Genomic DNA, 26,080 nt, shown 5'->3' on the forward strand with positions numbered 1-26,080 from the left:
GGACTTACCTGACTCCAGAGCACACCTGTAGTGGTACTTGTTGGGACAACCTTTAAAGAAGCAGCCCAGTGTAGCACCTGGATCACGACACGCTGAACACACCTGAAAACACAGAGGACACCAGGCATGAAGACCCAGAACGCTGTGTCTTTTCTGCATGGCTACAAAACTAAAGAAAAGTCTTCATTATAAGTAGTTATGTGCTTCGCCCTGTGTGTGGGCGTCAACAGACCAGGAAGTAATGTCTGGACCCCAACGAGGCGTTTCCTACAAAGGAGAAAATTGGGTTTTGTTCTGAGTTTCTCCCTGTAAACTTTGATCCTTGTGACTGAGCACTCAAACCTTTTTAACATGCTGTAAGTAAGGGAAAACTCAGAAAGGCATAACAGCTCCTTTAAAGAAGAGCTCTCTGTGAAATACACAAGCTGAACCCTAAAGCAACGCAACATAAAGATTACAGCATCTCAACTGACATCGTGGTCAACTAGGTCACCCAGAGCGCACAGACCTCAGCCGACATCCAACAACATCCAACAACATCCACCAACATCCAACAACATCCACCAGATTTAAGAGGAAAAAAATCTGATTCTTCAAAACGGTTTCAGTACTTTTTGCTGACAAGGTGTGAAAACAACTTCTTCTTTCATGTTTCCTTATTTCAACATTTCACTGCAATCGTGTTTTGATATATTAACACACTGAAGTTTATTAGTATGTTAGAGTCAAAGAGGTGAAGTACACAGACTATTAATGTATTATCCTCCTTAATTTTTCCCTTTTTGTGCCATTATAACCCACCACCTCTCCCTGTGGTGTTGTGTAACAACATGTTAACATCATTACCGTCTCTTGTGCCACCTTCACCGCCTCCTCCAGTCCATAGATTTTGCCCTTCACCAGGAACACGCCGGCGGACCAGATACCGCAGTCTTCATGGAGCCAGTACTCGCAGGGCTCCAGAGGCAGCACCGGGGGGCTGTACCAGTCCTCCACATCTGCAGAGCTGGGATCTGAGCGAGCTCGCTTCGCTGCAGGGCTGCCAGCGCTGTCACCGGTCCACCGGCGGTTCTCCAGGAGGCCCTTCTGTTTGAGCTGAGCCCCCGGCCTGAGGGACCACGCTGAGTGTGGACCGGCGCTCTTCCTCCTCCTGCCTCTGATGCTGCAGGACGAGGAGTCTGAGTCGCTGTAGTCGTCCTCATCCCCTTTGAGGCCTGAGACGCTGGCTGGTGTTTTGGTGCTTGGCTGGTACCCCTCAGGGTAGTAGGGGCCGTGGAGGTCCCCCAGGTCCATGGCGTTGGCAGAGCGCCCGCACAGGCAGCAGACGAGGGAGCGCTGGTGCTGGCTCTGTGTGGACGCCCGGCCCAGCTGGAGACACGAGGTGCTGGGTACGACTGCAGAAATGAAGCCACTGGTGTGAGCCTGCTGCTGGCCCTTCTTGTGCTGCGTCTTCACCTCCTCGGGGTAGTTGATGACAGTACACAGTGATGGCGAGGACTGCCGCCGCTCCACACGGACGAACGGAGAGAAGCTGTCCGACCTCAGCTCCCTTTTCTCCTCCTTGAAGTTGACGTACTTCAGCTTGATCTCCGGCTCCTTGGGGGAGAATATGGAGGAGGACTGGCCGCCCTTGTGTTTCTTCCTCCTCTTCTTGGGAGTGTGAGCCGCCTTTGTCTTGGCAGTGGGGGATGTTTGGCTACCTGTAGTCTTGCCTTTGGCTTTCCCTTGACTTTTCTTTGGAGACTTTGATGGCGGCGGCGGCGGCGGCGATGGTGGTGGAGGGGGAGACAATCTTGCCACATGAATTTCCTCTGAGGGTTCAGGGTGAATCTGGAGCTCCGGCTCCTTCTTTGAGTTCTTGTGCAGAGCGGCCTGAGGACTGGACTGTGGTGAGGGTTTCGTCTTTGACTTTGCGGTGTGAGTCTGTGGTGAGAGGACAGACAGTGAAGCGTCCTCTGACTCTTTCTTTGACCTCTTGTGCACAGTACACGGAGGACTTTTTGGATGTGAGCTGCTGTGGGACTTTCTAGTACGACTGAGGGTTTCAGGATCGGAGGTAGAACCTTTGCAGCTGTCAGTGTTAATGTTATTAGTTTTGTCCCTTTTCACAGGAGTTCCTGCTTTTTGTTTGACTGCGTTCGCTGAGACAGACGCTCCCACTCTGCTCCTCCTCCTCCCCGCTGACGGCGCCTCGTTCCTCTTAGGACTGGCCGAGTTGGAGTCACTGGTTGCTGATTGGGAAGCACTGGCTTTCTTACTGGTGCGGATGCATCCTGACACTTTGTACTTGTTTGAGTTTATGTTCATGACTATCGCCTCTAACCGGGTCCCTCTGCTGGAACGCAGTGGAAGCTTTTTCTCCTTTAAAGTCCTCTGCAGAGTGTTAGCGTTCCCGTTCATGTGGGGGGTGACAGTCTGGGGTTTGTCCTCTGAAACATCAGACACACAACCATCGTCTGTCAAGTCAATCAGAGGCTCTATCACTGCCTTCCGTCTTCGGACCGGCTGCTTGTTTTCCTCTCTTGAATCCAGCCCTGTCGTACTATTGCTGATGCCAGCGGCTGGCTGAATGCCCCCCTCTGTACTCGAGCCGTCCCATGCTGCCTGCTCAGTCTCTAGATAAGAGTTGTCTGCGCTGGGGGAGCTGGAGGCCTGAGGCAGGATGAACACATCCTCCACATCGTCCAGTGAGGTAGCGGAGGGGGAGACCGGGTCCTCCAGAGGACTGATGTACTCCCTGCTCAGTGAACACAGGTCTCTAGCACCCACACTGTCCATGGGGACCACTGGGTCCTGTTTTCTTGACATGAGAAAGAGCACCTCAGAGCCTCCCCCCTCCTCATCCTCCACTGTGGTGGGGGTGAGCATCTCTGGGGAGGATTCAACACATTCTCCTGAACTCGTCCGGCTGTGACCTCGACCATTCTCCAAACTCCTGCTGCTTTCCCAAGAAAGGCTGCATTCTACTTTCTTTTCATCCGGATTGTCCGTGTCCTCATCACTGGAAATCACTCCACCGTTCACCTCACGAGGCTCCTGCGTAGGACACGCTCCCCCATCATTCTCTGATCCCACCTGAGCCTGAGACAACGACTGCAACAGTTCTGTCTGAGTGGCGAGGTCCACCGACCCCTCGACCTGCTCCACGTAATGCTGGTTCAGCGAGTAGCCGGCCTCCCCGAGCCCTTTATCTGAGTCACATGGGGGGTGGAGGGAGAACTTGCTTATGGGCGGCATACCACACAGAGGCGAGTGTCGAGACAGGGAGTCTTGAGCGGAGAAGACGTGAGACCGGCTCACGTAGGACAGGGTGACTGTAGTGTGGGAGAAGGCATTGTCTGGTTGAATGTGATCCCCTGATTGGAGCGTGATGTCCGAGGAGCCCGTGTCGGAGAAAGCCAGTCCTGGGTTGCTGGTCCCGGAGTTTGGGTACCAACCCGGGCTCTTCACCATCTGCAGGGACGTGGCGTTGAGGACGCATTCCTCACCCTTCCTGGTCAGATCGATCACAGTGGGAAGGCTGGAGGTGGAGAGGTCCTGAGGCTGGAGATCATCTAAGCTCCCAGCTGCCTGCTCCATAACAACTGCAAGGGCAGAGAGAGGGACAGAAACATATGAGTGTAGAATCTGTCAAAGAATCCATTATTAATATCCTAATGTCACCAACTCTTTAACCAGAGCAGATTCACTCAGCACAAAGGTCATAGTTTAACTACTTTTGGCAACTCACTTTGTTATCCAGGCTGTTTTGGTAGAAGAGGAAAAAAAGTTTAAGTACAAGCTCTGACAGCTCATAGCACTGACATTAGCTCGTAAACTGACCTGTGACGTGAATTTCATTAACGTCGCTGCGCAAAGCGGGGATTAACTGACAATTTAAGTTTTGTCTTATTTTGAAATTACCTTAATATTAATGGATGTAAAGGATATCAAGTTGTCAGGTTCAGTGGATAACGTCTTTCCCGGACACCCGGCTGTCTCTTTACCACCAACGTTGACAGGTCAGGGTGGGCTAACGGCTTAGCTTAGCCACAGTTAACGTTAGCTAGCTAGGCCCGGCTTTAGCTCCGGTAACGTTCCCTCATGACGAACTACGTTAAACATCGGGGGACTTTAAGATTTTCTCATTTATGGTGGAAAATCATTCACCACTAACCACGACTTGAATGCTTCAACTGTTCAATAGAAACCATTCTTTATTTCGGCCAGGTCTACACTCCTATTAAGCGCCTTATTTCGATAAAATGACAACTTTTATAGCTTGGTGGTCCGCACCGTTAGCATCCGTCCACTACGGCTCTCAGTAACTTTGTTGCACCAACGGTCGAACCAATTTTAACGTTTTAAATCTTATTTCAAATTGATTTTTTTTTTAAATTTACTGTATTACATGAATTCCGAATTACAAATTGGACCTTAATGTCCCAGGGGAGAACACAGTGTTATGTAGTAGGTACAAAGATTCGACGATAAGCAGAGTATTATTAAACTGCAGAGTACTTTTCATTGAGTTTGGCGGCACGTTCTCTCCATGTAAGTGAACGGTGCGCATCGGGGCAAGGCCCGGCTGCATGGAACAAAGACAGAGCGGAGGCAACGCGCTGCCGCTGGTCTAAACTTACCGGGGCGGGAGAGATCGACACGTTGTTAAATGTCCCGTTAAGAGTGTGTCCCCCCCTGCATCTCTGTCAACAGCCCGTCTACTCTAACAAACCCCGGTAACACAACACGGAGAGAAAGACCCAAATTAAAGATCCACACACTTTCCAGGAACACACTACTCCGTGTCAAGTTGTTTAGAGTAGAATCTCAAACTTCCGGATACCCCTTTCACAATAAAACAATTAGTGTTTATTATCGTGATTATCATTATTCTGAAAAACACGAATAAAAAGTATAATGAAAAAGAAAAGCCGTAAAAAAAAAAGACGTAATTTGCTAAACGTTTTTAATATTTTTATTGTTCTGTCCAGTCGTGAATCATTTGAACGTGATCCAGCTGTTGTGTGTCAAGCTTCAAATTCATCAGCCAACCCGGGCTGATGTGCTGTCTGTCTCGCTCCAGAGTGACGTCATTATCTGCTTTCAGCTGGGCGCTGTCTCACTCCGGGTGACTTTACGAGTGGACGGTGGAACAGTTGTCTCTCAGCTGTGCAGCAGAAAGGCATCATGGGAGCAGAGCGGTGGGACCTGTTCCAATCCAAATGATTGACCCCTCAGAGAATCCGTGACGTCATTTTCTAGTGTAGTTTATAAAGCATCACATTTGCTGTTGCTAACACATGTTTTTAACACTGTGACACATCAGCAGCTGGTGACCCATAAAATAAATATAGATTAAACAGATTAAAGGGATATTTCAGCAATTTAGTATTAAACTTTAAAATCAAAGCAACAGAACCTGAGATGTCCCGGCTTCAAGGGTCAAACTCCAGAAATGGTGGATTCAAAATTTCCCATAATGCAACTTAATTACATCTTCAGTTTGATGCTCTTTGGAAACAGTAGTTTGACAAAACAACCTTAATTCAAGAGCCACTTATTGTCACTATGACATCAGAGCTCACTTGTCTTTGACATCAGAGCTCACCTTTCTGTCTCTGTCACATCAGACCTCACCTGTCTGTGTCTCTGACATAAGAGCTCACCTGTCTGTGTTCAGAACAACCAGCTCATTAAACTGTAGATCTGTTTTTCCTCTGTGTAAATTCGTATCTTCAGAGAGAGGTCAGAGTTCAGAGCGGACAGAACAGCAGCAGACACATTTTTAGTGTCAGTCTTCCCTCTCTGGATTTCCTGATCTGAGCAGATCACAGAGAGTTCAAGGACTTTAATTAGTGTTAGAATTTCTCATGAAACCAGAGCAGAAAACAAAGTTATACAACATCATCCTGCTAAACAAACTCAACTAGATCCCTGTTGTCTTCTGGCGACTGCTGGACTCACTGGGAGCTGCACTGGCAGCTGCACTGGGAGCTGCACTGGGAGCTGCACTGGGAGCTGCCGTCTGCTCCTCCTGCCTCTCATTTGAAAACTCAGCGGAAAGAAGTTGAAGCAGTAAAATCCAGATGCTTCAGACAGTTTTATTTAACTTTGTTCTTCATGTAAAACGAGTCAGTAACAGTGAACTGCTGCCTCAGAGTTTAAACCACCATATAGATACGAACACATTGACGAGCGAACAGCTGGAGAGGGAGACAGATGTGAAGCGTGCGGCCTGATCACCAACCTTCACATGCACCAGACTTCATAGAGAAAAACTTAAACTCATAATAAATCCAGATCTGCCCCAAAATGTAATGGATTCTTCTTTTGTCCATGACCCCTCCCTCCGCCGAGTTCAGTGCAAATCAACAAACAACAAACAAACAAACAAACAAACAAGCGATGACAACAACCTCCTTGGTGTGAATGAGTCTACAGTCTCTGCTCCTCCCGGCTGCTGTTCCGTGTTTTATCTTCAGATAACAGAACACGCATTAACGCTTGGGTCAACCTGTCTATGACTGATAATGTTCATACGTGACCCCTCCCAACTCCACCTGCCGAGGAAGACAGTGCAACGCGGCCGAGAGCTCCAGAAAAAGTCACACACTGTAAAGGGTGCAAAAATATTTATTGCTAATAAACCTGTAGTCAGTTGGTGTATATTTGCTTAATATTTACAATAATAGAGTACAGAGTAATGGGAATGTGAAAGAAAAAATCCCAACCATTTAAATAAATACAAAGGGAGGAGGACTGCCACTGAACAAGACTACAGACATGAACCACCTCCAACAGCTCCTGTACAGCTGGACCGAGACTCCAGTGAGGAAAGATTCATATATATGGTCAGTGAATGCATCCAAGTCTGATCCGAGGACAGGGAACATGAAGCGACACGGCGGGTTCGACGGGCTCGTTGTCCCGTCTGTGGCGGCGCAGTAACTATTCCTATGCTTTTGTAACGCGAGCGTCATTCGCTGCTCGGCGCGTGTGGTTGTAGTTCAGCCGTTAAACATCACATTCATGCCTTTGGCTAGCGACAGTCTATGGAGTGACACAGTAGCTTACACAGTCAGAGTTTAGTGTTCGTGGCAGATTAAAAACGTAAAGTATTTACAGTGAGACATGGCAGCAAAACATCAACAATACAAAAATGTCACAGTTAACTGAAGTGCATGGAATGCAAAGTCTAGACATGAAATTCAAACTTCATACCATGTTTTTAATAATATATGATCTGTGTTTGTGACCAGTGTCTACTGTTACTAAATAAGTCGTTACAGAGCTAAAATATAGTGGACTTCTACACATGCAGCGAGGCGGGAGGAAGCGGCGTCACTGTCAGAACTCCTTCGTGTCTTTGTTCTCAAACAGGTGGAGTCTCTGCTCAGGTGTCAGCCCCTCCTTCAGACTCTGGACAGGGGGGAGGAGAGAGAGAACAGATGTTAGTTACCGAGCAACAGATGTTCAGGACAGATGTGATGTTTCCCCTCTCAGTGTGAATCTGTCGTCACCCAGTGAAACTCAAACACAACGTGACACCTGACAGCCCCGAGTGTTATGTTTTTCCTTTGACCTATAATCAGTTGATAAAATAAATTCAAACTTTGTTCATTTTATTCTTCCATCTATCATTGATTCGCTCTTTTTCCCCAAGTAATTGTGATTTTCCTCATTTCCTGTTTTACGTATATGTTAATGATGTGGGCGTGTCCATGTAGGTCCAGGGTGGTGATTGGTCCAGGATGAAAACAGGTGTGTGAATCAGGATCATTTTACTTGGTTCAGGTCAAAGATTTTAGATTTTAGGTGGAGCAGCTACATCAGTGTCACAGCATCATTAACTTTATCATCATCATCATCATCACTAATCGTCCTGTTCCTACTTTAATCTGTCTCTGTTTGTACACTGAACTCTTCATCATCATCATCATCATCAGCTGCAGGAACACATGCTAACTGACTCTGTGTCAGTTTCTTTTCAACAAGCAGGAAACAGTGTGAGGAAACTGACTTGGTCCCTTGTGTAACGTTTAATTCAGTGCCTCTGTGACTGCTTTAGCATTAGCCTGCTGCTTTGTTAGTGCTAGCTTAGATGCTAAAAAGCAGCTCTACCTTTTCTACAGCGGCACCATCACCTGCACTGGTGTAGTTTTATGATGAGAGTTAGCTGCAGCTAGACATGTGTGTGTGTGTGTGTTAGCTACTGTTCTTCCAATCAGCTGTTTACACAGGTGGACTCCAGTCAAGGTGTAGAAACATCTCAGAGGTGATCCTGAGCTGAGGTGTCTGAATACTTATGTCAATTTTGATATATAATTTGATTTGCTAAAATGTCTAAAATCCTGTTTTCTTTTTGTCATTAAGGAGGATGAAGTTGTAAATTAATGAGGGAATTATTTTATTTTATCATGATGCTGCTGCTAAAACTCTGCAACTCTGACAATAAACAGTTTATAGTGACAGTTTTATCATTGATGTTTTTATGCATATTTTACTATATAATAAATATTTTAATGATTTCAGTCTGTATTTTAATACATGCTGCACAATATTACTAATTTCATTGTTTATTTAAATGCAATGACAATGAAGAATCTATCTATTTATTATAACAACATGTGAAGAAGTGAGGGGTGTGAAGACTTTGTGAACACTCTCTGATCATGTGCAGCAGTGACTCAGATCTGTGCAGAGCCTTTAGAGGTGGAGGACAGGAGGGTGTAGACGGAGGACGGGAGGGTGAGCTGAGACCCTCCATGGGTGCGTCTGGTCTGGTTTACCTAAAGGAGGAGGGGGGGAGGTCTACAGGTCCTCAGCGGCCCTAACTGTCCCAGGGCAGGACTCGACTCACAGACTGAGGACAGAAGGGAAACACACCAGTGTGTGTGTTAGTCCACTGTGGTTTGACTTTCATCACAACACTGCAGATCTGATGGAGTCACAGGATGATGAACAACACGCAGCGCTGCAGGAACACGGCCAACGATGACGCAACAGTGAGCATGCAATGCTGCATGCAGCTGTGCAGGTGACCAGCAGGTGGCAGCAGGTCACTGTACACTGACTGTGTGTGGAGGGAAACCTGTGACTGCTCTGTCGGCGATGACACAATGGGTGACACAAGCTCCACGGGACGTCCTGATGAAGACAGCGGTGGGATGAGGGTGACGGATGTCACCCTGAGCAGGGGACTCACCTTTGACCTCATGGTGCGCTCCGAGCGTTTGGCTGCAGCAGCCGCCATCTTGAGGATGTCTGGGTTACTTTTGGACTTCATGATGTCTGTGAGGGAAAATGTGTCAGAGTTAAAATAACAGGAGAAAACAGTGAACCAGACGTGTGGACGAGGGACGTCACAAGAACCGAAGCTTCAGGACAAGACGATGCAGAAAGTCTGACAGGTACTAGAGATGTGATGAGGTGTAACAGTATAACAACACTCCAACTGCTCTAGTCTGACGTCACACCCAGAGAGAAGGAGGCAGCGACAGTAAACAACAACACGTGGAATGACAGCAGCACTTGGTTGATCACAGCTCTGCTCCACAGAAACAGTTTTCACCGTCTCACTTCATGTCAAAGCAAATCAACTTTTGTTTTGAGTCTCATTAAGACAAGATTAAATACATTTACATGAGCAGGAGTGGAAGCTTATGTAGACTGATGAGAGGAAGCATAAAAACAGGTTTATAAATCCTCAGAAACACGAGTTGAAACGAGAGTGAAGACTTTAAAGTGTCTGACTCTGATGGGAGCTCTCGTGCGAACAGGCCTCACACAAACCACGTGAGAGGTTTATACTGAGGTGAAGCTCAGTGTGTTTTCTGTATGCTTCCGTACCGTATCCTCCTCGCTCCACCTCCTCCAGCGACGGCTCCCCGAGCGCCTCGTGCGCCAGCTGCAGCTGGTCTCTGAGCCGGCCCAGGTCCCGCTCTGCTTTGGCCTTCACAATGCTCAGCTCTGTGTAGATGTCCTTGTACTTATCCGTTGCATATTTCTTGTCCTGAAAACAAATAGTTTGGCAGTTCAGATGAAGGGCACTGATGTGGCTGGGAATAAAACAACAGGACGGGGGAGGGGAGGTACAAACACGTACTCTTTGGGCGGCTTGGAGCTCGTCCTTCAGGGAGTTGATTTCCTGCTTCAGGTACTGGACCTCAGACTCCTTCACCCTCAGCATCACCTGGAGAACAGGAAGAGAAGGCGACACTGAGAACGATGGGGAGTGCAGCTTATTCTTATAGAAAGAATTTTGATGCACATGTTTGTACTTTACTCTCCGAAGTGATTCACCTCTAACTCGTAGAGCTCCTTCCCCTGTATCGTGGCGTTGGTGTCTCCCACTCCGTCCTCAGACGTCATTGAACGCATCTTTGTGATCTCTGCTGCCAGACGGTTGTTCAGCTCCTGCAGAGATCAGGACGTTTAGATCAGGGCAGGTAAACTTTCAGCCAACAGTTGAAAGTGCTCCTGGGTAAATATTTGCACACAGGTGTGTTGTGTGAACCAGCGAGTGACGTGGGTGTGTGTGGGTGTGCGTGTGTGCACCTGGTTGTGTGCGTTGAGCTCCTGGTTCTCTCTCTGACACTGCCTGAGGGCCTGCCTCTCGGCCTCCAGCGCCTGGGCCAGGTGGGCGTTCTCCAGGCACTTCTGGGAGTACTGCTCCGACAGCACCTCGATCTCCCGCTGGAACGAACACAGCTCCTCCCTGCAGCACATCACATGACCACACTTATTCACAGAGACTCAGAGAGAGAGGAGCGGCCCGACGCGCCCGCGTTTGATTTACTGTAAACACCTGCACAGGTGTCACTGAGCACACGTCCCGGCAGGTCGTGACTGACACCGACCCAACGTGACGCTTCAGCACCATCAGATCAAATCAAACTTCAGTCAGCAGCTGGAACAGTTCAGCCTGACTGACTGGTGCTGGATCTATCAGCTAATATTCCTTTTTTTTTGTTTTTACAGAAACATTTTGATGAAGATCCTTTAGTTTGTTTCATTTTGAGAATCGTCATGTTCTTCAGGTTCAGCATTAATACAACACAAACCAGACTCATCTAATCCACCTCTGACTGCAGGCGACAGCTTTAGCACGGCTCTTCTGTTCTACGGTGGAACAGCTGTGGAAATGTCAGAGCCAACATCAGAGTGGTTTTACTATTAGACAGAATCATTTCCTCCAGTTGTGAAAAGATTAAACTGACATTTACAGGCAGCCGATAAAAGCTGCAACTTTACATTAAAAAAACAGAAATCTAAAAATGTAATTCTCCTTCTGTGACGATCTGTTCACACTCTTTTTTCAGTGTTTAGCTCAATGAGCGTCTAGTCTGCTCCAGCCTTTCTGAATCATGTCTGAGAACTAACATGTGGAAATGTTTTGCTTTTTACAGCCTCGGTGGTAAAATCAAGAGTAAAGGTAATGTTTGACAATAAAGGGCAAATTTACAAGGAAAAGGAGAATGTACAGATTTTTCTTTAACTTTATCTCAACTTTCCTGACAAAGTAAAACTGTATTTTCTGTAATTTTGTCAGTTTTTTTTTCTTTTAATCGAAGTGAAGTGATTTGTTCATTGTGTAATAAAAGTAAGACTTTTTGCAAGAGTCTGACAGAACAAAAAAACCTGATGAGTCTCCTGACCAGAGGGGCCACACATTGCACAGTGGTGACTCCAGTCTCCCTCCCAAACACGCTGACTATTGGCAGACGCTACAATTTACAGATGTTCTCTAAACGCCTCACATGCAGGCAACGGGTTTTGGGGCAGCCGTGCACTGTACAGCGTCTTTACGGGCGGTTTAAGGGGGTTTACAGTTGTTATTGTGCCAATATGAGGGGTCATGGAGGGACCCAAACGTTGGCCTGGTTCTCCTCTGGAGCTCCGTGGGCTGCACTGGTTGCAGGAGCATCAGCTCTCCTCCTCACTGTTGAGTCCTGCTCCTGCTCAGATTCTCACTGTGTCACTATGATAATGAGTTCGGAGCAGTAACTGGTCTAAAAGCCTCGGTGACATGTGGCAGTGGAGGAAACGTACTCGTGCTGTCGGTGGATCTCCTCCATGTCTGCGTTCTCAGCGTTGTTGTTCGCCTTGCGAGCCTTGTCCAGCTCCTTCTCCAGCTCCGTCCGGTGTGCGTTTTTCATCGCCTCGATCGCTGTGACAACACAAGAAGCTTCAGTAACTACAACAACAACAAAAACTTTCTTCTTCCCTCAGTCTAATCTCTCCTGTGCTGTGGTATTTACCAGCGATGGTGGCCGCCGTCTCCTCGGCCAGCAGCCTCTCCTTCTCCTCCTGCAGGTTCTCCAGCTCTCTCTGGTGTTTCCTCTGCAGCTCGTCTATCACCTTCTGATGCGACTCCTCCATGGCGGCAAAGCCCCTCTCACAGGTGGCCTGAGACACAGGAGAACACGGGACCGCTGTGAGTTTACGGGTCACCGGGACTCGGACCTAAAGGTTCTCCTGACCACATGAGCTGAGCAGGTAAAACCTCCCGGGTCCTTTCAAGTACAAGCCAGTGCAGATCATCCATTCATTTCCAGCGAATAACTAGCAAGCTACAGCCTGTTAGCCACGAGCAAGTCGAGCCTGTGTGAGTACAAAAGGGTTAAAGGACTGACAGGATACACTGAAGGAATGCAGAGACAATGAGAGAGGAGGGTGGAAGAAAAGTATAAGCTGCCGTTTCCTATCACGTCACAACATCCAGACGTTTGACAACATCAACAACCTCCTTTCTCCAGCTGAGCTCGTGCTGCTCTGCGGCTCGTATGTAAATCCTGATCTTAACGTTGGGTTTATCGGGACTCAAGACGGTCCTGAACCGCTGGACGTCTCAGATACTGGACAGACGTGTGTCTTCAGCTCCTCAGGAGGACGTGGAGGACACACTCCACTGCTGTTACTACGACACTGCGACTTTCCACAAGAGGGGATTTCAATGGCCCGACCCAGAACCTAGACCTGCTTCCGTCCTCTATTCACCGCCGCTAATCTGAGGACTCAGTCGAAGGCCCCCCCCCCTTCAGCCAAACAGGGGAAATGGAGGTCCAGTGTGTTTTCACAGGGATAAAAGATCCTGAGAGCTCAGACCCAGGAAACCACTTTGAGAGGGTGAACCCCCCCCTCCCCTGAGCAAATGTAAACTTCCTGCTCCGACATCAGACCAGGCAGCAGATTAATGCACAACCATGTCAGGCTGGTTTCTGTGTCTAAACACAGAGAGTTCAGAAAGTCTTCAGACCCCAGACTCACTGTTTCCACATGTCGCTGTTTTTGCTAAAATAAAAAAATAAATCCTCTCATTGATCTACATTAAGTTCCCAGTAATGACAAAGGGAAAACTGAATCTTAAAGATTTGTGCAAATGTATTAAAAAGTAAAAAGTGAAATCTCACGTTGACAGAAGTATTCAGACACTTTACTCTGACTCTTGAAGTTTAGCTCTGGTTCCTCCGTTTCTCTGGATCATCTCTGACATGTTTCTACCTGTGGTAAAGTCAGCTGATTGGACACACACCTGTCTACATCAGGTCTCACAGGTAACAACACAGATCAGAGCAGAAACCACGAGGAGGGAGGAGCTGCTGCAGAGCTCAGAGACATTTCTGCACAGCGGCCTCCATCATTCTGATGTGAAGAAGTCTGGAACAACCAGGACTCTCCTGGAGCTGGACCTGGACCGACACATCAGGGAGAGGAGACCCAGAACCTGACGGTCCCTCTGAGCTCCAGAGAAACTTCCAGAAGGACGACCATCACTGCAGCTCTCCACTGATCTGAGCTTCATGTCAGAGAGTCCAGACGAAGCCTCTCCTCAGGGGAAGTTTCTAAAGAAGCAGCTAAAGGCGTGGACATGGACTCACTACTCAGACGGAGCAGTTAATTTATTTCTCTTAACATCCAACAAACTGTTCAACACTCACTTTTCAAAAGTCACAAAATGAATTAATTAATGTGGTTCATCAGACCAAACTGAAAAACCAACAATTGTTCTTTGTTGTGATCGTTAAGAGTTTAAGTCGAGCACAGACTCTAATTTCTCCAGTGGCCGATAAAAGTTTGGGTGATCAAATCCTTCCGACCTCGGACAAACTTCAACCTCACAACCCATCAAACAGCCAAATTCAAATTAAAATAAGGTTTAATTAACTATTTAATATTGGAAATCCAATGAAAAGACCAAAACCAGCAACGAATGTGTCCTTACAACAAACACCGTCTGTGTATCAAAGCTCCTCTCTCGTCCGAAAACTATCAAAAACACATCAATGAGTCACACTGTTGTTGTCCTCGCTGACATTCCTCCATCAACATAAACACACACTGTAGTTCATTATGACTCAGTCCCACATTCACCGTTCAGCTGCTGTAAATACTCACCAGACCACCAAGTGTGTATTAATGTGCCGCTGAAAATAGTCCCCAACAAATACACTACTTACTACTGTTTGAGCAACGTTTGCCAAAGACTAGAGCTGATGTAGGAGATTATTTTGACTTTTTTAAAACTGAAAACTATGTATTTATAAAGTCATATTTAAAGATTAGATTAAGGAGGTCAGTGTTGAGAGACAGTTTTGGTCTTTTCAAGACGGACCAGCCATGTTTTTTTTTTTTAAATGAACAAATGTGGGTAATAAAATAGATCATTTCAATCTGGCCACATATTGAAGGATCAGTTCTCTCAAATGACAAGGAAACATTTCCCCACACACCTTTTTGTTGTGTCGAGTCACGCAGATAAGTTTAGGTTTGATTAGCAGAGGTTTTGCACTAAGCGCTGGAAGATTTCAACAGCAACACAGAAACCGTCACTGTGAAAAGTTTTTTATTGGGAACTAAAGCAGAAAATGCTGTAAACTGACCACAGTTTTCAGCATTAGTACTTGGATTATCATAAATAAATGGGATTTTTGTTTTTTATTCAGTGCCAGAACTATCTGCGTGTCCAAAGACCATCAAGGGTCGGTGAGGAAATGTGTATTTTCGGTAGTTGGGTGAACCGGCTCAGATGATCGTATAACCGCATCATCACAGCTGACCCAACAACTTCGTGAGCTACTGTCGAACGTGAGATGCAGAGTTTGCAGAGCTCTAGAAAAAGCTAGTAAGCGGACCTTGAGTAAAGATCATCTTGTCAAAGATCGGCTGTTATTCAGAGAGGGTAGAAGCTAAACTTAATAATTGTTAGTAGAAACAGCCAAAGGAAAAGAGGTAAGACCCATTTAAATGAATGTTTCTGGTGATTTAGATCCTAAACATTAAGAAAATGAAAAATGCTACGAAGGGTCAACTCTTTGCCCTTAACACTAAAATGAGGCGTAGCCGAGTCAAAGGTTAGTAAGCGCAGTAAACTACCGACAGAGGAACTCATTTCACAGCAGAGGAGGCTGATATGATGCGATTGTCTAGAGGAATCAATTAGCTTCTGTTGAATTATTTTCATATGTCAGATAAAATATCAAAGTTACTCAAAGTTCGTCAACAAAATGGGTTCCTCGGTACACAACTACTGCGGCGTCAACGATCATATGAACCTACGGGAGGTTAATTGTCATGCAACACAGAGGAGAAGCGGTTTTACGGAACAAAGAGCGAGAGTCGGGTGAGGTTAGGGTTAGGAGGGGGAGAGTCGGGGGGTTTTGGGGGGAGGAAGAGGGATCTGGGAATGCCACAAAGGAACACAAGGCATCACAGATGGAGAACGGCGAGGACAAGGAGCGCTTCCACCTTCAGGTTCTCCAGGTCTTTCTCGTATTTCAGCCGCTGAGACGTAACGTCGCCCCGCTCTTCACGCCGTCTCATCTCTTCGGTCATGACTGACACTTGGGTCACCAGCTCTTGGATACGTTCCTTCAGGGTCGATGTTTCGGCCGAAGGGTGATGCGACGGCTTCTCCTCATCCGACAAGGTCCTGTCCGGGTTGACCGGACTCATCATGCTTCTCAGCTCTTCCATTTCCCGGTCGAACCTCTCCATGAGGTTCGCCCTCTCCGTCTCATGCTTCTTCTTGAGGTTTTCCATGCAGTTTGTCAACGAGTCAATCTCTTTCACGTTCTCTTCTGAGCGGAGACGCAGCGTCTCACTGGCCTTAGCTATTTCCTGCCTCATCTTTTCAGCTTCCAGCTCATAGCGATCTTTGACCTCTCGAAGCTCCTTCCTGTGCCTCGCTGTCATGTCATGAAGCTCAATGGTTTTATCCAGAGAGTCAATGGGCTCTCCTTCAATCTGGATCATAGTTTGTGGCCCTGTGGTTGTTTTCAATGACGCCTCAGATGGTTGACTCTGAAGATCTGCTACTTTAGACTGGAGGTCACTGACGACTTCTCTTAATTTAGGACAATTCGGACAGTCCAAGCTACCTATCTCAACTTCCATCTGCTCTTGCTTTAGCTCTTCCTCATGCTGGACCTTCAGCCTGATCATCATATAAGACGTGTACGCTTCTTTCAGCGCTTCGAGCAGATAGTCTGAGGCCTGTTTCTGCTCACTACCCAACTCGAAGCTCGCTAGAGCCGAAGACAGGAGCTCGTCATCTTCATCCAGCATCACCCTGGATGCCGTCTGCCTCAAACCATTCGACTTTGCCTCCAAGGCCTTTGTTAACTCTTTGAGAATCAAAGCGTTTGTTTTGTCGTTAAACCAGCAGTACATAGACGCAAAATCCGACTCTGTCTCTACCTCACTCTCAACTTTCGCTTGTGGAGAAATCCTACTAATCAAGATCATCAAGCGCTTCTGTGCCATCATCTGTTCTGCCACATCCCTCCCACTCTTCAGCCTGGTTTCCTCTGGGTTTACTTTGGGGAGGCCCAACAGCTGGCTCCAAAACTCTCCCTCAACCACCAACCTCATGTCCGTTCGTCTCACACGGAGTGGCTCTTCTTTCAAAGAGCCGAATAAAGTGCTTTTTAAATCACCGAGCATCCTCTCTACGTTAACGTCTACCTTTGCTAACATCTCTACAACCTGATTAATCGCCTCAGTCTTCCTCTCGACCTCTTCTACTACTTTCTTTATATGTCCTTTATTGTCGACCTGCGTTTTTCCTGCTTCCACACACTTACTATCTGTCATCTCAGCTCTACCTAACTTATCTCGTAGCATCCTTATTTCGTTTTCTGCCTCTGCTAGCTTCTCTCTACCGACTTTCTCAGATTCCTGGTTTAGTGTGATTAGTTCACTGTTCCTAGCTTCCAGTTCGGCACAACGCTGCTCTGTCGGCCGCAGCTTTGCCTCCATCTCAAGCATCTTAGCTTGTGAGGTTTCCGGTAGCTCTTTCTCCGGGTGTATCTCCTCATCTTCATAATCTGACTGGAAGCCGAGACCTTTCAGCGTGGCCTCTTTCAACTGCAGCTTTTTCTCAGTGTCTTTCAGGGTGCTGCCTAGCTCCTCTAACGTGACCAGAGCTTCGTGGAGTCTCAAGGATTTCTCGTTCAGCTCCCTCTCATAATACTCCCTGTCTATGGCGTTAGCTTGGTTTTCAGCCAGTTCGGCCTTCAGCCTTTTCAGCTCCTCCATGACCAGGTGATGCTGTTTGCCGCCCTGCTGGCCGATCAGCTCGGCTTTTAGCCTGTCTATTTCTCTGTCGGCTTCAGTTAGCTGGTTCACTATCTCCTGACATCGTTGTTTCAATGCCCCGTTTTCATTGGTTAACAGTTCGACCCTCTGAGAGAGCATTCCTATCGTCATCTCCTTTGTCTCAGAGTGGTTTTCGATCTTCGAGACGGGGCCGTAGGGGCTTTTGAGACTTTGCTTCTGAACCTTCCCCACCAAATCTTCCATGGTCAGAAGACGGGCTTCGTATTCGCGGATGCTTTCTCCTGCCCTGGCTAAACTCTTTTTTATCATTTCGTTTTCTATCTCCTGCTGGTACTTCCAGGTCTCCAGGAGCTTCTGAAGTTGATGTTTCTCTGTTGTCTCTTGATTACAACTATGGGATTTCAAAACCTTTCCCAGCTCCTTCAGAGTGAAGGGTTGACCACTTATCAGGTCTTCTAGTTCTTGAATGGCCTCTGGTCCGTCCTGGAACAGGATGCTAACGGTTTTTTGGACGGGTTCAGGGGGAGGATCTTCCTGAACGGACGGCTTTGGGGGTTCAGAAAAGTAAGGTTCCTTGATGGGGAGGTGAGAAAGCGTGAGGCCTAGCTGTGCCTGCATATTGCGCTTTTTCAGCTCTTGCACTTTCAGGAGCTCTTTGGTCTCCTGGTACTTCTTTGTTAAACTCTGTGCTTGAGAACTAACCAGCTCAGGCTTCTTCGTCTGGGGCGTCACATCAGCCTCCAGACCCAAAGGGGGCTCCAGCTTGGAAAAGGGGACCAGACATTTGGTTAACACACAGCAGGGGAGACACAAAGCTTGCTAATAATTCTCAGCGTTATCTACCAATCATTTCCCTCTAATTTCTATTAAACATGACAATTAGCATTCCCACATTATTATAATCAATTACTATGCAAGTGAACAGTGAATCAAAACAAATTCAAAATTCCCTTAAGTTTAATGTTGTGAATTAAAATTAAAAGGAAAGAGATTTAATGGCCGAGGTTAGTTGATCACAACACATGCAACATTAAATGGTTAAAAGTTAATTCATGTAGTAAGTAATGCAATATTAGTTTCAGCTAGATGGTTTACTCAAGGATGGAAGGCATACCAGGTCCTACACACACATTTCTCTGGTCCAGGCCCAAGTCTTACACTAAAGCCATTCTTTTCTGATTGAAGTTTAAATATATTTTCAATACTTTTCTATTGTCAACTGTAAGTCACCAAACTGTTGTATGTCTAAAAAACAAAAAAACAAAAAATGCAAACACTGCATCTTAATAATCACACCAATATTAATTTAAAGCAGCCGTAAGACAAATGAGATCATCTATCATTCAGCCTCACTCTGGCGACAACATCCATACGTCGACTCACGGGCAGAAATTCTTCCAACATCACACATTTATGCCGTTACACAGCGAAACACAGTATCTGTTAACAGAGTAACAAATGGATGGTCTTCATAGCAGTTAATAGAAGATGAGAATCTGATGTCCATGCAAATAATTAGAAAACAAGCCAAGAGGTTATTCTTCATACATGTTGAGCCAAACATTTCAACGAGTAAAACTATTACCCACCAACTATTCAGGATAGTATCACTCTAAATGAAAAGTTAAGTAAAGTAAATTACTATTTTAGTGAACGTCTAACAAGGAAGCAAAAAACTTAATATTTGATATTTAAAAATTGATTAAAATTAATTAATTAAAAACTAAAATTCTAACTGAAAAATTTCAACAGACAATGAAAAAATAACTTAAATAGCACAAGGACTTTAATACAAAACAAATAGTTTTTTTTCTCTCTTTCAAAATAATATTTTTATTTTCCTTCTCCCTTTCTCTGTTTGTGTTTTTCCATTTTCATATTCTGAACTGGAAAACTCTAAAAATCTAATAATAAGACGCCAATGCACCTGAAAAAGTGAAAATACAAGAGATGCAGTAAAATTAACAAAGAGAAAAAAAGCACTTTATACTTTTCATGGTATTTTCCATTGAAAATGACGATTTTGTTTTTTTCCATTCTCAATTTTTTGTACTAATGATGAAAAGGAAACAAATCGAACAAAAGGAAAACAAATTTTCATTTTTTAGACGACTTTTCTTTTTCCGTTTAACATCCAGTTGCAGCCTAATTATTCCTAGAAAACTGAGCTAAAAAATTATTAGTCTTTTTCATTTAGAGTGAAACAATCCTCTGAAAGTCACATCAACAACCAATAAACATGTTCTTTGGTCCATAATCAATACAATACTCAAGTTACTGCTAGCATGAGTTCAGGTATCGTACAGACCTACGACACGGAGAGAAGAGATTAACGAGTAGAAGCCAATTTAGTAATAAGATATCAATGTTTTTTCACATGCAATGAACTCATGCAAAGGCACATGTCTGTAGTCACTTCGTTGCTTCAATGTCAGTTTGATGTTTTCTTACAATAAAATACAACATGCAAAGAATGTTACAAAATTAAGAGGAAGTTACTGCTCAATTCAAAATATATGTATGAAATCTACATCGTAAAGTGCAGCTGCTCGCTGAATACACCGAGACTGAAACTCACCGGAGAGATGTAGCCTGTCCGGACGTCCTGCTCTCTCTCCAGAGCCGTTCTCAGCTGGAGCTCCAGCTCCTGCTTGTGCTTGTTGGAGTCGAGGAGCTGCTTGTGACAGCTCTCCAACTGAGCCTTGAGGTCCTCGATCTGCAGGAGCAGCAGGGACAACGATTAGCTCGTCGTTACTTAAAAGGATGCATTGTGTATAATTGAATTCTTTTGATTCAGTTCTTTTTATAGTGGGAAATCACATGACCAATTACCAAAATGATATTAAAGTGATGTGTACCACATGATGAAGGAAATGTAGCAAAAAAAAATAAAGGTTAAAACTCAAATCTGGATGGAGCTGAAACAATTAGTTGATGAATCAACAATTCAGTCAATGAAAACTTTTATTCTGAAGTTTAACACTGGGCCCTGATGTCTCTCGGAGTCTGACACAGACAGGAAACAGACTCTACAGTGGGTAAACGCACCCCTTGCTTGTAGTTCTCCAGCAGCTGCTCCAGCTCTGCCGTCTCTCTGATCTGCCCCGTGGAGGGCAGAGGAACCCTCCTCTCGTCCCGTATGGGCGTCTTCTCCACCTGTCGCCAGTGCTGTTCGATCACCTCCTCCACCCTCTGCTGCCTCTCCAGAGACGTGGGACCTAACGAATCTAAGTGTCCGACCCCATCTCCGCTCTCATAGTCCGTCCTCCCTCCTTCTTTCGCAGACGGATGATCTGCCGACGAGCTGGTCACAGATTCGTACCTCTTCCGCCTCTCCTCCCTCCGCCGGCTTCGCTCCAGCTCTCCCAGGTCGGCCTGGAGGCTCTCGGCCTCCTGCGCTCTCTGCTGAGCCAGAGCCTGAGCGATGGGTCTGAACTCCGCCCAGTCGAAGGTCTTGGAGCGGCCTTCCCGTCTACGCTCGCGCGCCCGGCTCTTGATGACGCCCGGAGCGGATTCTCTCTCTACGGAAGAGGCCTCAGAGGAGGGCGAGTCCTGGGTGAGATCTGGTCGGACCAGAACTTCCAAAGAAGAGAATGAGCTATGATCCTCAGTCGACCTATAGGGCGGAGAGAAGGAGAGTAAGCTTCAGCTTCAAAAGTGCTGATCGGACCCAGATCGCAGAGTGCTGTCATTTATCTCTTCTACTTCCTGTTTCACCGTGTGTGTCCTAGCCCCTCCCCGCACACAGCGGAGGGAGGACAGGTTGACAACTCCTTACTTTAAGTGCAATAAAAGCTTTCCAAAAAGTTTTATAAACCACTCGAAAACCAGAGACGGACAGACGTCAACCCCAAAACATCTGAAAGTCTGGTGACAGTGACGAGGACGCTAGCAGGGGAAGCTCGTCCTGAGAGCACTAGCAGCTGTTCTGCTCTTACAGCGACAAAGATACAAAGAGACAAAGAGACAACCCTGCCCCCAAACACTGTATATTTATATCATTACGGTTGATTACAGTGAGTGATACCGTTGACGTGGTTGTACTGACCTCGCCACATCAGGGGCGGTGGAAGGTCTGACGTTCTTCATGACAGCCTGGATCCAGTTCCTGCGTATACCTCCCGTCATGGCCGACAGCGTGTGGACTCCCTCCTGGGTCTGAACATTTTCAAAAACCACCATGAAATATGACAGAAAAAACACCTCGATGATCAAACGCCGGCGCAGTTCGACAGAAGAATAAAATCTACATCCCCACAAATGAAAAACATCAGTCTCTTACGTGGATCTGGAAGCCATAGTTACGTTGAGCCTGGTACTCGGTCACACTGTAGCAGGTGGACAGGTCGATCTCACCGTCCAGGTCAGACGCCTGAGGTAACACAGAGACATTATCCAAAACTTAACATCTCGATACGGTGCAGAACAAATATCAGAGACACAAAAATCTGTGTTACCGAAATAAAAACCAATAAACTCACCTCCTCTGCAATCGAATCCTTGTAGTATCGCAGGCTGTGATCCGTCAACACAAACCAGTATTTCTTCCACTGCAAAAAAAAAAAGAGAAGAGTTGGTCAGAGTAAAATCCAGAGACGGAGCTCTGTGAAGCACCTGAACCCGGGTCAGACAACAGAACCAGCTCTTCATGTCCATCACATCACATAAAGACGTATTTTAAAGCCTCCAGGCTCCGCCCACATCTTTTCACTCCATTGAAGACACTACATCAAAGTGTGACCACACCTTTGTAAAGGCCATAGGCTGATAGACGTTCAGCAGAGCTTTAGATTCACGGTTCACAAGCCGTTTGAACTTCGTTTGATCCGATGACTTTACAAAGGCCAAAACCTACGTTTGATTCTTCACACTCCAATCTTTTCTTAAACTGTAAATATTTTTGACCTAATCAATTTAATTTTGATTTTAATTCCAAACTTTTACACAGACTAATGCCGTGGTAAACTGGCCATAGTTTCAAATGGGATGAATTGTTGTTTCTTTAGCATGTTTCCACATCGTCTGGAGAAAGGGCAGATATTTCTTTTTATATTAGCTTTATTCTGATTGTCATAGTGAGAGAGAGAGAGAGAGAGAGACAGACAGAGAGAGAGACAGAGAAAGAGAGACAGAGAGAGAGAGAGACACAGAGAGAGAGAGAGAGACAGAGACAGAGAGAGAGACAGAGACAGAGAGAGACAGAGAGAGACAGAGAGACAGAGAGAGAGACAGAGACAGAGAGAGACAGAGAGAGACAGAGAGAGACAGAGAGAGAGAGAAAATGCAGCATAGAGCCACGGGTCTGGATTGGACTCTGGGCCTCTGCGGTTGGACTAAGCCCTCATGGCACAGGCTCTACCAGGTGATCCAGAAAGGACAGAACTATTGGCACAGACAGTTTCTGCTGCAGGTGAAAAACCCTCTCGCTCAGGACAGAGGCAGCACGGCGAGGCAGAATGACTTCGTGACTTTGACTATTGACTTTATTCACTAACGTCTCGTAGACTGACCATCAGAACACAAGCTAGATTATATTAATTTAGAAACAGGGGGCGGTACGAACACGTGTGCCGTTACAACAACAGAAGAAGAGTTAACAGTACCTGTCCTTGCTCATCCAGCTTCACCATCCAACCTTTCTTGAAGTTCAGTAAATCAGGCTGAAAACAAAGAAAATACGCAGATAAATCTTCTGTGGAGAAATCAGGAGCGTCAAAATGTGTCACATGCAAACAGCAGCTGTCAAATACAAACATGTCACTGCAGCAGGTTCCCACCACTTACCTTTAAATATAACTGATTAAAGCACAAAGACAGCTGCTAAATGACACTAAGTCGAGTACGACATTGTTCAGAAGCAGAACCACATGCTCACTCAGTCAGCTGAGGGTAGAAGTTGACCCTGTCCGTGGATCACACACTTTCAAATGGAGTGAGACTTTCATGTGGACCACAGACCAGGGACAACTTCTGCCAGGTTGTTCTGTGCCGCTCCAGCTGAAGATGCAGGAAACACTGACAGACACGTGAACTGTGACCTCAGGAAGCAGTGGTTAGTTGTGACACACACACACACACACACACACACACACACACACACACACACACCTGTCTCTCATCTCCAACAGAAATATAACGACACACACGGGACACAGAGCGGGTGCAGTAAATACACGCAGTGGTCAACATCTGCACACATCAGGAGCAGAGTGAGGAGTATAACCTGGAGAGGAGAGGGGGGAGGAGGGGGCTGCACTGCACTGCCCCCTGCTGCACGGAGGTTTGGCCTACAACATCCACACCCTCGCACCACCACACACGGCCAGAGAGACGTCAGGAAACAGGTTTTAAATTTTAATTCAACCACAGTAGAAATCACACAGGGACATCAGTGTGAAACAGGAGAAGTGACAAGTCAGAGACATCCAGGAGAGTGGAAAGGGCTCCTTTAATTTTACTCAGAGGTCAGAGGTCAGGGCTGGAGGTTGAATTACTAAAAAGAACATTTTACTCATGTGATCTGCCTCAAAATACTGAGATATTATGTCTGAATCACAGAAGCTGCCATGTAAAGCCGGCGGGCTGCTGCTGGGCGACGTCCACAGAGACTTTCTCAATGTTTAATTCTTCCTAACTCTGTTACCTAACTGGATCCAGCCTCTCTGCCCCAACAACAACAACAACAACAATAACAACAACAACAGCCCAGAGACCTCCCTCCGCTCAGCTGAAGACCTGGCTCTGCTGCCGACTCGGTATTCTACTACTTAGCAGGAACAGGAGACGCTTTGTCTGGAGACCACAGACACGCCGAGACACACTGACTTAGAGGGAGTTTGGATATTTTTTTGTGTTAGTTAATGTCAAAAACAATCAGAACAAATCTGAACTGAAACCTTATTATCAGCTGATCCTTCTCTCTCTCACAGTCTCCTCCTCTAAAAGTGTTTATGTGCGCCCTGGTTTCAGGTGTAACGATCAGTTAATTAAGTGTAGGACAGAAAGTTAATTTTCAGTTTTAGTGACAGATTTTAAACTAATTTTTCAAGCAGAACATTGAAGATGTGACCTGGTTCCTCACAGCATCAGAACGGAGATTTTGGACCATTTTATTGACTAAATGATTATTTATCAAGACTTTTTTTCTTCTTCTTCACCGCTTCAGTCAATCTCCACCTACACTTTCATCATCAGTGCATGTGACCGTGCTCCGAAGATTAATAAAGCATTAATAAACCACATGACCTGCAAACCAACTAATTCATTATAATTATACATAGGTACATTTAAGTAGCTTACATTAAGTTAGATAGATCTTTATTATCAGACTGGACATTGCAGTTTTGACCGGCCCTCTCTGTGTACCTGTCATTCGGGGTGCACATGAGAGTGTGGTCCAGGACTGGGCTCGCTCCACTGTTCGACACGACAGAGACAAAACCCTGGATCCTGATGAGGCGGTTTCACAGAATCAGAGCAGATTAAAGACTCACCGTCATGACTGACTCGGTGGTCCTTCGGTCCAGAGACTTGGCTCTCCTCAGCGGGGGAAGGGTGGAGGGGAAGTCCAGACCCTGACCAGTGTCATGCCTCTGCTCCTGCACAACACACACACACACACACACACACACACACACACACACACACACATAAATACACTTTAACTTTCCTGCTGCAGGTAAATTTACTCACAAAATATTTAAAAATAAAAAAGAAACATTAAAATTGTTAACCACACATGAGTCAAAAAATAAATCCCAGATCAACATTACATCATGTAATTTGGTGTGTTCGGGTTGGTGGAGAAATGTCATGACAACCACTCCTCTGTCAAACACACTTTGTTTTTGAAGCTCAACTCTGCAGAGCGCTGAGCCGCAGAGAGCGAAAACACAAAAACACACAGCAACAGTGTGTGAGGCTGAACTTTCCAGCTCCGAATCTGTGTCTGTGTGTCGTTTAAAACAACAGTAACAATAACTGATAGTCTGTGTGTGTGTGTGTGTGTGTGTGTGTGTGTGTGTGTGTGTGTGTGTGTAGCACAGGACACACAGTCCCTCTCTGCATCTTTTGTCTGTTTGGGATATTTTCATCTGCATGTGACAAAGATCCAGAGTTTATTGTGTGTGTGTGTGTGTGTGTGTGTGTGTGTGTGTGTGTGTGTGTGTGTGTGTGTCAGTGTGTCAGTGTGTGTGTGTTGGGTTTCTGTGTTCCTAAAGTCCAATTCTGGGCCGTTTCTCTCCGAGCTCAGGGGACCAGGGTGGGAAAGGGAAGCAGAATCACCAGGGGAATCCCACCGCAGATTGGAAACTGGAAATGAATACAGCGCATGCTGCCGACCTCTGACCCACAACCAAAACAAAGACAGGACAGAGAGAGGGAGAGAGGGAGGCAGGAGGGCGAGGGTGAAGGGAAAAGACAGAGGGGGTGGGGTGGGGTTGGGTGGGGGGAGGTGCTGGGACAGGGCCCAGGCCTGGTGGGTCCAATGCTGAGCTCACATCTGCTCCACCATGTGATGTTGTTTAAAAACACTGTTTAC

The 26,080-nt window shown here is 46.2% G+C and overlaps 2 protein-coding genes across 4 annotated transcripts in view; both read right to left on the reverse strand.

Annotated features, from left to right (window-relative positions):
* The window catches only part of LOC111653515 (uncharacterized), a 10,213-nt gene extending 5,417 nt beyond the window's left edge, over nucleotides 1-4,796 (reverse strand). Inside the window, exons 1-3 of the mRNA XM_087173439.1 lie at nucleotides 4,623-4,796; nucleotides 847-3,584; nucleotides 9-102 (exon numbers count right to left, since the gene is read on the reverse strand). Coding sequence (XP_087029565.1) covers nucleotides 9-102; nucleotides 847-3,579 — 2,827 coding nt within the window. The 5' untranslated portion in view covers nucleotides 3,580-3,584; nucleotides 4,623-4,796. The remainder of the gene's footprint in view (nucleotides 1-8; nucleotides 103-846; nucleotides 3,585-4,622) is intronic.
* A 1,803-nt stretch (nucleotides 4,797-6,599) lies between these two features.
* Nucleotides 6,600-26,080, reverse strand: part of mpripb (myosin phosphatase Rho interacting protein b) — a 38,864-nt gene continuing 19,383 nt past the window's right edge. The window contains exons 9-24 of one of the 3 annotated variants that reach the window (XM_023404108.2): nucleotides 25,035-25,139; nucleotides 23,145-23,201; nucleotides 22,023-22,091; nucleotides 21,824-21,913; nucleotides 21,590-21,699; nucleotides 20,590-21,157; nucleotides 20,120-20,257; nucleotides 15,730-18,303; nucleotides 12,243-12,390; nucleotides 12,034-12,151; nucleotides 10,540-10,699; nucleotides 10,285-10,398; nucleotides 10,088-10,174; nucleotides 9,832-9,994; nucleotides 9,188-9,273; nucleotides 6,600-7,401 (exon numbers count right to left, since the gene is read on the reverse strand). In XM_023404108.2, the coding sequence (XP_023259876.1) occupies nucleotides 7,330-7,401; nucleotides 9,188-9,273; nucleotides 9,832-9,994; nucleotides 10,088-10,174; nucleotides 10,285-10,398; nucleotides 10,540-10,699; nucleotides 12,034-12,151; nucleotides 12,243-12,390; nucleotides 15,730-18,303; nucleotides 20,120-20,257; nucleotides 20,590-21,157; nucleotides 21,590-21,699; nucleotides 21,824-21,913; nucleotides 22,023-22,091; nucleotides 23,145-23,201; nucleotides 25,035-25,139 (4,659 nt within the window). In that variant the 3' untranslated portion in view covers nucleotides 6,600-7,329. The remainder of the gene's footprint in view (nucleotides 7,402-9,187; nucleotides 9,274-9,831; nucleotides 9,995-10,087; nucleotides 10,175-10,284; nucleotides 10,399-10,539; nucleotides 10,700-12,033; nucleotides 12,152-12,242; nucleotides 12,391-15,729; nucleotides 18,304-20,119; nucleotides 20,258-20,589; nucleotides 21,158-21,589; nucleotides 21,700-21,823; nucleotides 21,914-22,022; nucleotides 22,092-23,144; nucleotides 23,202-25,034; nucleotides 25,140-26,080) is intronic. The other 2 variants (XM_023404110.2, XM_023404111.2) reach the window with 2 other exon arrangements.

This window comes from Seriola lalandi, unplaced genomic scaffold, assembly GCF_002814215.2.
Source record: "Seriola lalandi dorsalis isolate HSWRI2012SDOR001 ecotype SW California unplaced genomic scaffold, Sedor1 jcf7180002054221, whole genome shotgun sequence".
In the NCBI taxonomy this organism is placed as follows: domain Eukaryota; kingdom Metazoa; phylum Chordata; class Actinopteri; order Carangiformes; family Carangidae; genus Seriola; species Seriola lalandi.